At 40.5% G+C, this 14,242-nt stretch overlaps 1 protein-coding gene across 1 annotated transcript in view; it reads left to right on the top strand.

Annotated features, from left to right (window-relative positions):
- The window catches only part of angpt2b (angiopoietin 2b), a 246,509-nt gene that overhangs the window by 124,783 nt on the left and 107,484 nt on the right, over positions 1-14,242 (top strand). The window contains exons 5-6 of the mRNA XM_072548528.1: positions 1,216-1,448; positions 9,348-9,469. Coding sequence (XP_072404629.1) covers positions 1,216-1,448; positions 9,348-9,469 — 355 coding nt within the window. The remainder of the gene's footprint in view (positions 1-1,215; positions 1,449-9,347; positions 9,470-14,242) is intronic.

Here is a 14,242-nt window from a genome sequence, read left to right as displayed (position 1 = left end):
GGGTTGGCAACAACTGGCTGGTTTTTCTGTCGACCAGTGACAAATGCCTTCTGCCTGCCAACAAAATATGATTGGTTCTCAGGTAGCTCAACAGCATGGGTCTGTGAACAAAATAGTAAGATCCTCACCAGCTCAGGAGCTCTCTCTGCAGGAAAAGCTCCTTTAAGCCTGAAGAAAACCAGTTTATTTTTCCTTCAGTCATCGCTCAATGCCATGACTTTTAATTAATAAATCAGTGACATTTGCCATTATGTGAACTGATCTTGCTTTACCTCTTGGAAATCATTGAAAATATCCAGAGAAAGGAAAGCTAAGGAACAACATTCTGAGCAGCCCAAGAACTATCTCAGCAGATCCTGTGAACGGTGACTATTGAATGGCTTTCACAGTTTTCCTTCATCCAAACCAGCCAATTTTTTTGTTCTGACTGTGTCTGTGTTTAAGTGAGAGTTTAGCAGGGCATTAAGGTTTTGAATAATCGGCTATATGCTAATGGTTCATAATTGTTTACCTGTAGCTCACATCTAAATGTAAAAACTCGTAATTTTTGTTAAACACAGAAATGTGGTCCATGCTTTTAGTCAAACTGGATCCAAAAACCCAGCAAACTGGGGAATTCTGTGTACATTTTAAAATCTGTAACTGTTGTGGAAATTCTGGAAATAGCATGGCTTGATCCCAACCCGCTTTCTCAGTGAGGTAAATGACTGACAACCATAAAATGCGTCATCAGGACCTGGAAATGACCCGGTTGTCAGACTCCTGACCCAGAATTGATCTATTTCCTTTCCTATGATAAACATCTCACAGACCTGCCTGAGGACATAACTTGCTTTTATCATTTTTGAGTCAATATGTTGAATCCACAACATAGAACACAAACTAATCTCAAATTTGCATGTAACATGATCAAAGTATTAAGAAAATCTGGTGCTGGGAGTGTGGAGGCTTTTAACCCTCAAGTTTGCAAATTGTCTCAGAACTGGAAATCTTATACCATCCTGAAATACACCTGTTGTCATGACTGCTGGCAAAATGTGACAAATAAAGTTCTCGAATTTTGAACACTTCTAGGAATTATAAAAAATCTTTTCTCATGAATTATCGGTCTAACATCTGCATCCATCTCTCGCAGAATGCACCTGTACAATATACTAACCTTTATTCAGTAAAAAGAAAGCACATTGATATTGAACGTGACATCTTGTCTTTCAGCTTTCTAGAGAAGAAAGTCTTGGAAATGGAAGGTAAACATGAAGCTGAGCTTCAGTCAATAAAAGCAGAGAAGCTGGAGATGCAGGACCTGTTGGTGAAGCAGAGTACACTTATCAGGCAGCTGGAGAAGCAGCTGAATGTAGCCACACAGAACAACAGTATCCTACAGAGCCAGCAGCTTTTATTAATGGAGACTGTTCACAACCTGCTGAATATAGTTTCCCATGGCAACGGTTAGTGTAACGATCATGCTGAAATTTCATGCCTGCTGACTGATATGCCGATGTCTTCTTGTGCCTAAGAACAGAATCATGGGGGGACATGAGTTGGTTTTCGCCACAATTTCTGATCCCCCTACTCTCATTACCCAAGCAAAATAAAGATTGAAGACTCCTTACGGGTCAAGACCTGTACTTTGTCTGATGTTCAGCTGGTCCAAAAGCCATTAACTGAGCTGGATAAGGATTTTAGCTATACAGTGGGTTAAACCATGCTGATTGTTGAGACAAGTTACAGCAGGACATATAGCCCATCTCTGCACTCTGATGAGACTGATTGCATGGCCAGATCTCATGAAATTTAAAATAATGAAGAATGTTTAACCTCCCCCTTGGGTGATCCATAGACAGGGTTGCTCTGCCATCACTATTGAAGGCAACAGAGGACATATTACAGCTTAGAAAAAGCAAGGTAACAACACTGCATACAGGAGCACTTCTGAGAAGTGAATAAGACAATATATTGTCCTATGACTTTCATATTTGATCAGGGCTTGTGTCCCAACACTGAAGATAGAATCCTTATGATGCGTGTTGATATATTCAATCAGAGGCCAACAGGATGAGACACTGAGATACTCTTCATAGAGTAAGAATTGATTAGTTTCCTGAAATAAACCTCTGCTGAGAGTAAGAAAGCAAACTCAAGAACATCTTGCTATTTCTGCATCTCCATTCCCCAAGTCTGGCCGGATCATCTCTGCAGACACTCCTCTTTGACAAATACTCTTGACAAGAACTCTAGAACTGTGACCTCCATACAGTGTTTAATTACATAACATTATATTTCTCTCTACTGACTTCAATCCTTCTTTGAAACAGCTCAAAAAATTGGAAATATAAATAAAACTGACCAATTAATGAATTTTACTGGGGTATATCAAAGAATTTTACTTCTCCATACCAATAATTAACAATAATGATTTCATACAAATGAAAGTAAAATATTGCAGATGTTGGAATTCTGAACTGTTATCAGAAAATGCTGGAAATATTCAGCAGGTTTGGCAGCATCTGTGGAAAGAGAAACAAGCATTCACTTTATAAGTTGTTTATGACTGTTTCAGAAAATATTCATTGTGTTTTCAATATCTCACAGACAGGTATTGTGCATCGTCCATGTAGGAGTGTGAAAGCCAATTGTATGTCCTTTCTTGAGAGCTTTGTCTCAGCAAAGATTATAGATTGAACTGAGACCTTCTTGAGCATTTGGATGGTATCTGTTCTGATGAAATTATTGCCTTGTTTGTGATTGCCTAATGAAAACTTGTCAAATCACTATCTACATAACGATAAGGCTCCCGAACCGATGACTTAAGTAAATTGTCCCATTTTCTTGTGTTGAGTATCAAGAAGATTTGAGTACATGAGTAATGGAGTACTACTTCAATTGTACAGAAGCTTGGTTGGACTACACCTGAAGTATTGTGCACAGTTTTGGTCTCCTTATCTCAGGAAAAATTATAGTCATAGAGGGCATCCACAAAGGTTCGGAAGACTTGTTCCCAGAATAGTGGGATTGTTCTATGAAGAGAGATTGGGCAAACTGGGCCTGTTATAAAGATTAAGAAGTGATCTCATTGAACGTTACAAAGTATATAAAGGGATAAACAGGATAGATGCAGGTAAGGGGTTTCACCTAGTTGGAGAAGTAACTCAAATAAGGATGATGCCACATAGGTCCAAGATGAGGAGGTTTTATTTTTACTCAGACAGTTGTTAATCTTTGGAATTATCTACCACAGATGGTTCCAGAAGATCAGTCCTTGAGAATGTTTGAGGTAGAGATTGATAGTTTTCTGATTACCAGTGGTGTTTAAGGTTTTGTGGATGGTTTGAGTAAAAGGCATTGAAATGTACAATCCACCACAATCATATTGATGGCGGGACAGGCTTGATGGACTGAATGGGCCATTCTTGTGTTCCTAAGCAGCTTGATCAGTCCTGTTGCTTCTGATCAACTCTTCCAAAGTCAGTACTATAAGAACATAAAACCGTGAAACATAAGAACAGAAATTAGGCCATTCAGCCCATTGAGTCTGCTCTGCCATTCAATCATGGCTGAGAAGTTTCTCAACCCCATCCTCCGGCATTCTCCCTGTAACCCATGATCCTCTTCATACTCAATGACCCATATACCTCAGTCTTAAATATACTCAATGACCTGGCTTCCACAGCCTTCTGTGGCAATGAAATCCATAGATTCCCCACTCTCTGGCTGAAAAAGTTTCTCCTTATCTCTTTTCTAGAAGGTTTTCTCTTTACTCTAAGGCTGTGCCCTCAGGTACTAGTCTCTTCTACCGATGGAAACATCTTCCCAATCTCCACTCTGTCTAGACCATTCAGTATTCTGTAGGCTTCAATTCGATTTCCCCATATCCTCTAAACTCCATTGAGTACAAACCCAAAGTCGTCAAATATTCCTCAGATATTAAGCTTTTCATTCCTGGGACCATTCTCATGAACCTCCTATGAACCCACTCCAGGGCCAATATATTCTTCCTGAGATATTGGGCCCAAAACTGCATGCACTATTCCAAATATGGTCTGACCAGAACCTCAGAAGTATATCCCTTCTTTTATATTCAAGTCCTCTTTGCATTTGCCTTCTTAACTACTGACTAAACCTGCAAGTTTAACTTGACAGAATCCTGAACTAGAACTCCCAAGACTCTTTGCACTTCAGACATCTGAATTTTCTTCCCTTTTTGAAAAAGGTCCATGCCTCTACGCTTCCTAACAAAATACATGACCTCACAATTTCCCACATTGTACTCCAACTGCCACTTCTTTGCCCACTCTCCTAACCTATCCAAATCCTCAATACTACCTGTCCCTCTATCTATCTTTGTATCATCTGAAAACTTAGCCAGAGTGTCCTCAGTTCCTTCATCTAGATGGCTAATGTATAAAGTGAAAAGTTATGATCCCAACATTGAACCTTGTGGAATATTCCTTGTCACTGGCTGCCATCCTGAGAATGGTCCTTTTATCCTCACTCTCTGCTTTCTGCCTATCACCTAGGCTTCTATCCATGCTAGCACCTTACCTCTAACACCATGGGCCCTTATCTTACTCAATAGCTTCCTGTACAGCACCCTGTCAAAGGCTTTCTTAAAGTCCATGTAGATAACATCCATTGGCTTTCCTTGATCTACTCTGCTCATTACTTCCTCAAAGAATTATAGAAGAGTTGTCAGGCATGACCTCCCTTTGATGAAACCTTGCTGACTCTGCCATATTTTACCGTACACTTCTAGGTACAGAGGAACCTCGATTATCTGAAGGACACGGGCAGAGAGTACTTTGTTCGGTTAATCGAATGCCAGTTAATCGATGCCGGATAACATAATTAGCCACGCATTGGGACCTTGCGATCTTGTTCGGATAATCTGAAATTAAGTTAATCGAATGGTGGATAATGAAGGTTCCTCTGTATTCAGAAGTCTTATTCTTCACAATGGATTTCAAGAGCTTAGCTATAACCGAGGTTAGAACAATCAATCTGTAATTTTCAGTCTTTTGCCTTGCTTCCTTTTGAAAAGGGATGTCATGTTAGCAATTTTCAGTCCTCTAGGACCCTTCCTGATTCTAAAAGATCACCTGAAAGATCACCACTAATGCCTCCACCATCTCTTCAGCTATCTCCCTTAGAATTCTGGGGTGTAGTCCATCTGGTCCAGATGATTTATCCACCTTCAGACCATTCAGTTTTTTTGAACCATCTCCTTGATGATGGCCACCATACTCAGCTCTGCCCATTCACTGTCTTGAACTTTTGGGATATTAGTCATGTCTTCCACCGTGAAGGCTGATAAGTAATTATTCAGTTCCACAGCCATTTCCTTGTTCCCTACTTCTGTTTCTCCAGCATCATTTCCCAGTGGCCCAATGTCCAATTTTGCCCCTCTTTTGCCCTTTATATATCTACAGAAACTTTTAGACTTCCTTTATACTACTGGCTCGCTTATCCACAGATTTAATCTTCTCCCTCCTTTTACTTGTTGTCCTCTGTTGGTCTTTGTAAGCTTTTTTATCCTCTGGTTTTCCATTGCCTATCGCCACATTATATGCTTTCTGTTTTGCTTTTATGCTATCCCTGACTTTGCTAGTCATCTGTGGTTGCCTCATCCTCCCTGTACCATGCTTCTTTTTCCTCAGGATGAATCTCTGCTGTGTCTCCTGAACTATCCCAGAAACTCCTGCCATTGCTATTCCACTGTCTTTCTTGCTAGACTCCTCTGCTGGTCAATTCTACCCAGCTCCTCCCTCATGCCTCTGTAGTTGCCTTTATTCAGCTATAATACCATTGCCTTGAATTCTATCTTTTCTCTCTCAAATTGCAGAATAAATTCACTTATATTATGATCACTGTCTCCTCAGGGTTCTGTCACCTTCAGCTTCCTTATCAAGTCTGCCTCATTGCATAACACTAAATCCAGTATTGCCTGCCAACCTGCTTTTCGAAGTCCACCTGCATATTGAAATCCCCCATAATCACTGTAACTTTTCCTTTCCAACACATCTTTTCTATCTCCAGGTGTATCTTGTGCCCTAGCTTCTGACTGCTGTTTGGAGGCCTGTACATAGCTCTAACTATGTTTTTTTTCAACTTAGCGGTTCCTCAATTATACCTACACAGATTCTATACCATCTGAACTTACTATTGATTTAATTTTATTTCTTGCTAGTTAGGCAACCTCACCCCCTTGCCCACCTGCCTACCTTTTTGATAGGATGTATACCCGTGAATATTCAGTCCCTAATCCTGGTCCTGTTGCAACCACGTCTCCGTGATACCCACCATGTCATACCTTCCAATTTCAATCTGCGTCACGATCTCACTTCCCTCATTCCTTATACTACATGCATTCAGATATATCAATTTCAGTCCTGTATTAACTGCCCCTTGTCTCATTGTCATTCTTTGGTCCAATGTGTTTGAAGTTTGATTGCTCTCCCATTCTGTACACTCTGTCCTATTTGTGTCTGTGTTGCAGATTTTAATAACCTCTCCTGAGTTCTGCACTCTTATCTCCTCCTTTAATTCAGGTTTGCTAATTTCCCCTATAACTAAACCCTCCCCTCACCCTTATAGTTTAAAGCCCTGTCTCCAGCCCTAATTATGTGATTCGTGAGGACTCTGGTCCCAGCAGGATTCAGATGAAGACTTTCCCATTGGCACAGGTCCCTTCTTCCCTAGTACTGGTGCCAATGTCCCATGAATTCAAACCTATTTCTCCCACATCAAACTTTGAGCCACCCATTTACCTGCTTAATCTTATTGATCCTGTGCCTATTAGCTTGTAGCACAGGTAGTAATCCAAAGATTATTGCCTTTTTGCTTCTGCTTTTTAATTTAGCTTCGAGGTGTTCATACTCCCTTCACAGAACCTCTGCCCTAGTTTTATCTATGTCAGTGGTAGCTACGTGGACCACGATCACTGAATGTTTACCCTCCCACTCCAAGTTCCTCTGCACCCCAGATAAAATAACCCGAACCTGAGCACCAAGCAGGCAACACAACCTTCGTGACTTTCAATCCTGGCCAAAAAGAATAGTGTCAGTGCCTCTGATTATACTATCATCAATTACAACAACATTTCTCTCACGCCACTTGAATGGCTCCCAGCACACAATGCTGAGGTCAGTCAGCTCATCCTCCCTGCAGTCCCTATTCCAATCCACACAGGGAGCAAAACTCATGAACCTGTTGGATAAAGACAAATTCAAAACTAATTAAATGAAACAAGGATGGAAGGTCAGGTGATGGATTGTTTCTGCATGATGTGGGAGCTGGTGGACACCATCGTGGTTGCTGAGGCTCCTGCAACTCTATCTCCTGGATCCCTCTACCTCCTGGATCTATCTACCTCCTGGATTCCTCTACCTGCCTGACTTACAGCCACAACCCTTCTATCCCTGACCCCTGGCCGAATTCAAGTTAGTTAGTCTAAGGGGTGTGACTGTCTCCTGAAACATGGTCAAGATTAGAGTGATGCTGGAAAAGCACAGCAGGTCAGACAGCATCCAAGGAGCAGGAAAATCGACATTTCAGTCAAAAGCCCTTCTTTCCTTCTTTCCCGTACCATTCTAATTTTGACTTTGATCTCCAGCTTCTGCAGCACCCACTTTCGCTTCTTGAAACACAGTGTTTGGATAGCTTTCCCCCTCCCGGATATGTCGCAATGTTTGAAGCTCAGACTCCAGCTTAATGACTTTGAGCCAGAGTTCATCCAGCAACCAACATTTCCTACAAATATGGTTACTCAGAACCACAATGGTGTCCACCAACTCCCACATCATGCAGAAACAATCCATCACCTGACTCTCCATCCTTGTTTTATTTAATTAATTTTGAATTTGTTTTTTAAAAATTTTTAACTGTTTTTGTACCTGTGCTTATGTAAGTTGATGCCAATAAATAAGTCGTAACCAATAAATACTACTTCAAAATATGTCCAAATTTCCACTGGGCTCTGGAGAGGGTGCAAGCGAAAAGTCTCAGGTGAGTCGACATAGGCCACTCTCTCAATTGCTGGAAAACAGTGGATGCTATATCTGGTAACAAAAAAAATAGTGCCAACAATAAAAATTCCTTCCCAAGCAAACTTAGGGTTTGTTGGCTTTTGAAATTTAAATAGGTTGAGGGAAGCTGCTGGAAGTTGGCCTGACAATCAATTGGGATGAGGATGTGAGAGATGATGAGTGGGAATCCTGAGAATTACGTGCCTTCACGAGCAATGACCCTGAATACCACGAGGGGACAATGAATCATTAATAAGAATATATTAAGGCAACCTGTCCCTTATGCCTAAAACGTTGACTGTTGAGAGATATTCAAAAACAGTTCTCACCTGCTGATGGTATTGTGCTCACCTGACCCCCATTCAGTCTGTTGCAGGGTTCTTGATTTGACTAATGGTGCAATGCACAATATTGATACGATCCATTATGCTGATAACATGATTTGTCCTTCATTCTGTGCAAGGCAGACCCGTGCACAGAAATAAACAGATCGAAATGGATTTTGCATATTTTAAAGTTATAAACAATGTTCATAAATATGTAAATGAGGTCACTTAGACAATAAATGCAAAAAGCACTGGAGCTGAACATTTCCAGCCTTCAAAGAGATTTTTATGAAAAGAAGTGAAAGATGCAAATGTAGTAATTATTTTTTATCACTGTCTTTTTCCCTCCTCTGCAATGTGATCAGCAGTGCAAAATTAAACAAGAGTGTCAGATACAAACAGCTGTGAGCTGCCTCGAGGCACCATACGGGTGATTCCCCACTGGACTCTTGGGCAGTAATTAATATTTAAATCCTGTGTCAAATGTGCCATTTGTGAGCATCAGCGATGGTAGTCCCAAGTGATAATAAACATACAGCAACCTTGTCAGAATTCTTATTGTTATTGTTTATTTTGATAAATAAATGATTGCTCATATGTTAGGTTGCTGCCCTGTTGGGAGGTGAACCTATTTCTGCAATTTTATCTATTCTGGTGTTGAAAGAGCTTCCAGATGTTGTTTAATCTAAAAAACTGAAGAAAATGACACTTCTGGGCACTTGGTCCATCTTCTGGCCACTTTTCACTGATGTGGCCTTTTTGCAAACCAACCATGAGGAATAAACTAGGGAGAGTAGAAGGTAATGTTCCTCCCTTGTTTTAGATTATAAGCAATCTAAAAGTAACAGGCCCTCTGTCACTCCTTTCTCCTGAGTAAAACGAGTCTGATTAAATCCCTTTCTTTAAGATGCAATAAGTGGCATTAAAACTGTGAAGTCCTGTAGTTTTTGTTTTTAATTGGATCAAATAAACTGAGGACCTCTATTGTTCTATATCATAGAAATTCCACGGACTGCCAAAGATCAAGTTGCATTTAAAGACTGTGCTGAAGTGTACAAATCAGGATTTATGACAAGTGGAGTCTATACTCTAAATATCATCAACACAACAGAAACAGTGAAGGTAAGGTAAAACAAGTCTCAGCTTCCTTAATAAGTTCTGTTTCTAAAATCATTTTGCTCTTTTGATTTTACAATATCTTTTAAAATCTTTGTTTCTACATCTTCAATTTCGGTAGCACAATTCATAATCTCACGCTATGACAAGATGCTTAACAACTAGTGAATTACTGATGAGGTGTGATGTCAGGAAAACTGTGCTCAGTCTCCAAACCACAATGGAATAAGTAACTAGTTCACCCGACCCCAGAGATTTTGATTATTGGATAAATATTGACCAGAAAACCAGGAGACTTTTTTCTGTTAGAATCGTGACTATACTTCAGAAATATAGATTTCCCTGCAGAGCACTTTGTGATTCCTGAGAGGCTGAGAAGCATTACATAAATCCAATTTCTTTCTTTCTTTAACCTCTCTACTGAAATTCAAAATAGTGACAACTTATCTTTTATGCTCGATATTTCCTAATACTGAAGGAATGAGGGTATTTTTTCTGTGCCAATATTGACATGGAGAGTGTGCCTTGATGATCTATTCAAAATTTTGTTGGAGTACTAGAGTATTGGCTCATGAGCTTGTGTCTCTGCTTCTTCACAATAGATCTCATTTCATTCAAAGTATATTGTAGATATGTTGGAGAATGGGAGGTAAACTTAGAGAATTGTTCTAGAATGTCTGACACAAGGGTAGAAATAATAGATTTTTTTCAGTTATGTCATCTCAGTTCGTCAATGCTGGATGTCCAGCAAGATTATGAAGAGAAACTAAGTACAAAAATAGAAATCATATTTTTTAAAAACTTTGTATGTGTTCTGGGCTGCTATTAGATCCACAATTCTGAATAAAAAGTATTTTATTTTTCCAGAGGCCAGTGCAGGACTAAGAAAATCAATGAGCAGGAAAGGATACTGCAATAATGTAACCTTGGGGCATCTTTGAGAGCTTTGCAAATGCTGTTTTTGTTACCATTTATTAAAATTATGTGGAAGGTAGCTTCAATACTGCACCAGCCACCATTGACAATAATCAATGCATCCACCATAACTGATACTGTAACAGACTGTGCATTATTGTAATGCTGAACTTCAGAATGTTACAGGCTTAATTTTCTAAACAGATCAAGGCATTGCCTTATTGGGAATATATTAAGAGTTAGCCAAACTGTACAAATAAATTTTGTGTCATATCATTTATTTTTCACTTTTTGTTTTATTATAGTACACATCATTGCCAGAATTAAGAGATTTTGATTATCATTCACAACCAGTTTTCATAACTTTCAGTTATCAAAAATGTATTGAAGTAGTCCAGTACTTGTCATCTCCCCTCCCTAATGAGAAGTGTCCATAATGGTTATTGTTAATAACAAACAATCTAAGCAATGTAGTGTCAAAAGCACACAACTGCAAACTCTTATTACATTAAAACATTGCATTCAGTTCTGATATGCATGGTACATCAAGTTGCCACTCACAATGTTTGCACTGGCACAATTTTGGACAGTTTTCAATGTCCATAGGCAAATATTGGATTAGAACCAGGAGTAGTGATAATGGTACGAGTAGTGGTTCATAAGGGGATATCCTTTGAAGGGTCATTGCAGACTCAATGGGCCAAATGGCATCTTTCCACACTGTAGGGTTCTATAATTTTACGATAAGTATCAGCAGTGACAATGTAATTCTAAAGTAAGAGGTTAAATAAGTGAGGACTTTTGCTGTTTGAAAGCCATGGGAAAAATGATGAGTGATATGAATAGGAAGATCTTATGTATAAATTGTTAGATGAGTAATTCATTTACTTTACTCAGATCAAGGAACCTTCCAGCCATCGATGCATATTTGCCTAAATCAGACCTCCTCTGGTGCCAAGTTAACAGATCATTGCATCACTAATATCACTTTAGCCCTTATGATTGATACAAAATGTTATAAAGAGCAATTCACTTTATTCGAAAAAAAGACTCCTCATCAGAGTTTCATAATCCAATATAATTAGAAGTGAGTCCTCTCCCATTTTGCCTATTTATTTGACAATGATGTTTTATGTAGAGTATTTGTGAATTCAAGCTATTCTTTCTTTTTAAAAAGTGTAATGAGCTGCATGTTGTGGGTGTTCTATACTGGAAGAAAATATTAATAGCTACTTTGGTGAAGGTGGATTACTAATTTTAACCAGTTAAAGCTTTTTCTGTTAAAATCATTCAAAGGTAGTGATAACTCAGGTAGCCAATTAAAGAAGTGTTGAAATGCTTCTGAGAACCTAATTGTATGTTTCATTGGGAACAACTATATGAAGACTAGTTGTTTATGTCAGCATTGTTTTTATTATTGTGAATGGATGTTAGAAATCTCTTAGTCTTTTGGTAATCATTCCCAGTGATAATAGCAATTATATTCTTGAGCTACTGAAAAAAGCTTTTAATTGGCTACTTGACCTATCAATAGAACATTTTGTAACTGGAGAAACTCAGTATCAAAATTGACGTAAGAGAAACTTTGAAGCCTGAATACACTTCGGGCTGAATGGAGTCTATTTATCTACAGACTACTGCGTGAAAATCTCCTAACCTCATTTTCTCACATCTCCATATCTGTTTATTTTGCACTCACCTTCATTGATTTGGGCAGATGGTAGATTTTGGTGATGTCAACTGATTAATAATCCAGATGATCAGGCTATCACGGATCACTGTAATAAATCATCTGATTCACTAACACCTTTTAGTGAAGGAAATCTGCCATCCTTACATTGACTGGCCTGCAAACAGATTCGCAGCAATACAATTACCCTTGACTGGCCTCTGAAATGACTTTGCGTGTCAGCCAGTCCAAGAGTACTTTGCAATGGACACAAATGAAAACCTCACCAGTAATGCTTACATCCCACAAAATACACAAGAATGGCATAAAAGTTTTGTTCTCTGCATAGAGAAAGTTTTTTCATAGATTTTTTTTCCCATTCTGAATGGGTACTGTAAGATGTATCAACCAGCTACAATTATATCGCAGTTTTAACATATTAAAATATCCAAAAGATGTTCCATTGGAATTGTGAGAGATTCAGCGATCAGCCAATAACTTTTGACAGGATGTTGTTGTGGCACTAAGAGAATTTACTAAGCAAGAAAACTTATTCTGAATGAAGGATGAAAGGTGGTTGATATCAAAGCTGGGTTAGTTCTTCCATCCCATTAATGACCACAAATGGCTCTGTGTGATTTCTGAACTTCTTTTTCTCCTTCTATCATCTTCAAACATTGTGTACTGAACTTCTTTTCATTGTCTTCATTTATTGCCTGTAGCTGGGGCTCCCAATGTCTTCTGAATTTATTGCCTGACTTTGATTAAACTATGGATTAGTGGTGCTGGATGAGCACAGCAGTTCAGGCAGCATCCAATGAGCAGCGAAATCGACGTTTCGGGCAAAAGCCCTTCATCAGGAATAAAGGCAGTGAGCCTGAAGCATGGAGAGATAAGCTAGAGGAGGGTGGGGGTGGGGAGAGAGTAGCATAGAGTACAATGGGTGAGTGGGGGAGGAGATGAAGGTGATAGGTCAAGGAGGAGAGGGTGGAATGGATAGGTGGAAAAGAAGATAGGCAGGTCGGACAAGTCAAGGAGACAGTAACTGAGCTGAAAGTTTGAAACTAGGATGAGGTGGGGGAAGGGGAACTAAGGAAGCTGTTGAAGTCCACATTGATGCCCTGGGGTTGAAGTGTTCCGAGGCGGAAGATGAGGCGTTCTTCCTCCAGGCGTCTGGTGGTGAGGGAGCGGCGGTGAAGGAGGCCCAGGACCTCCATGTCCTCAGCAGAGTGGGAGGGGGAGTTGAAATGTTGGGCCACGGGGCGGTTTGGTTGATTGGTGCGGGTGTCTCGGAGATGTTCCCTAAAGCGCTCTGCTCGGAGGCGCCCAGTCTCCCCAGTGTAGAGGAGACCACATCGGGAGCAACGGATACAATAAATGATATTGGTGGATGTGCAGGTGAAACTTTGATGGATGTGGAAGGCTCCTTTAGGGCCTTGGATAGAGGTGAGGGAGGAGGTGTGGGCACAGGTTTTACAGTTCCTGCGGTGGCAGGGGAAAGTGCCAGAATGGGAGGGTGGGTCGTAGGGGGGTGTGGACCTGACCAGGTAGTCACGGAGGGAACGGTCTTTGCGGAAGGTGGAAAGGGGTGGGGAGGGAAATATATCTCTGGTGGTGGGGTCTTTTTGGAGGTGGCGGAAATGTCGGTGGATGATTTGGTTGATGCGAAGGTTTGTAGGGTGGAAGGTGAGCACCAGGGGCGTTCTGTCCTTGTTACGATTGGAGGGGTGGGGTCTGAGGGCGGAGGTGTGGGATGTGGACGAGATGCGTTGGAGGGCATCTTTAACCACGTGGGAAGGGAAATTACGATCTCTAAAGAAGGAGGCCATCTGGTGTGTCCTATGGTGGAACTGGTCCTCCTGGGAGCAGATACGGCGGAGGCGGAGAAATTGGGAATACGGGATGGCATTTTTGCAAGAGATAGGGTGGGAAGAGGTGTAATCCAGGTAGCTATGGGAGTCAGTGGGTTTGTAAAAAATGTCAGTGTCAAGTCGGTCGTCACTAATGGAGATGGAGAGGTCCAGGAAGGGGAGCGAGGTGTCAGAGATAGTCCAGGTAAATTTAAGGTCAGGGTGGAATGTGTTGGTGAAGTTGATGAATTGCTCAACCTCCTCGCGGGAGCACGAGATGGCGCCAATGCAGTCATCAATGTAGCGGAGGAAGAGGTGGGGAGTGGTGCCGGTGTAATTACGGAA

Source organism: Chiloscyllium punctatum, chromosome 27 (genome assembly GCF_047496795.1).
Source record: "Chiloscyllium punctatum isolate Juve2018m chromosome 27, sChiPun1.3, whole genome shotgun sequence".
In the NCBI taxonomy this organism is placed as follows: domain Eukaryota; kingdom Metazoa; phylum Chordata; class Chondrichthyes; order Orectolobiformes; family Hemiscylliidae; genus Chiloscyllium; species Chiloscyllium punctatum.
The sequence above is the reverse complement of the archived record's forward strand: the minus strand, read 5'-3'. Positions and strand labels throughout refer to the sequence as shown.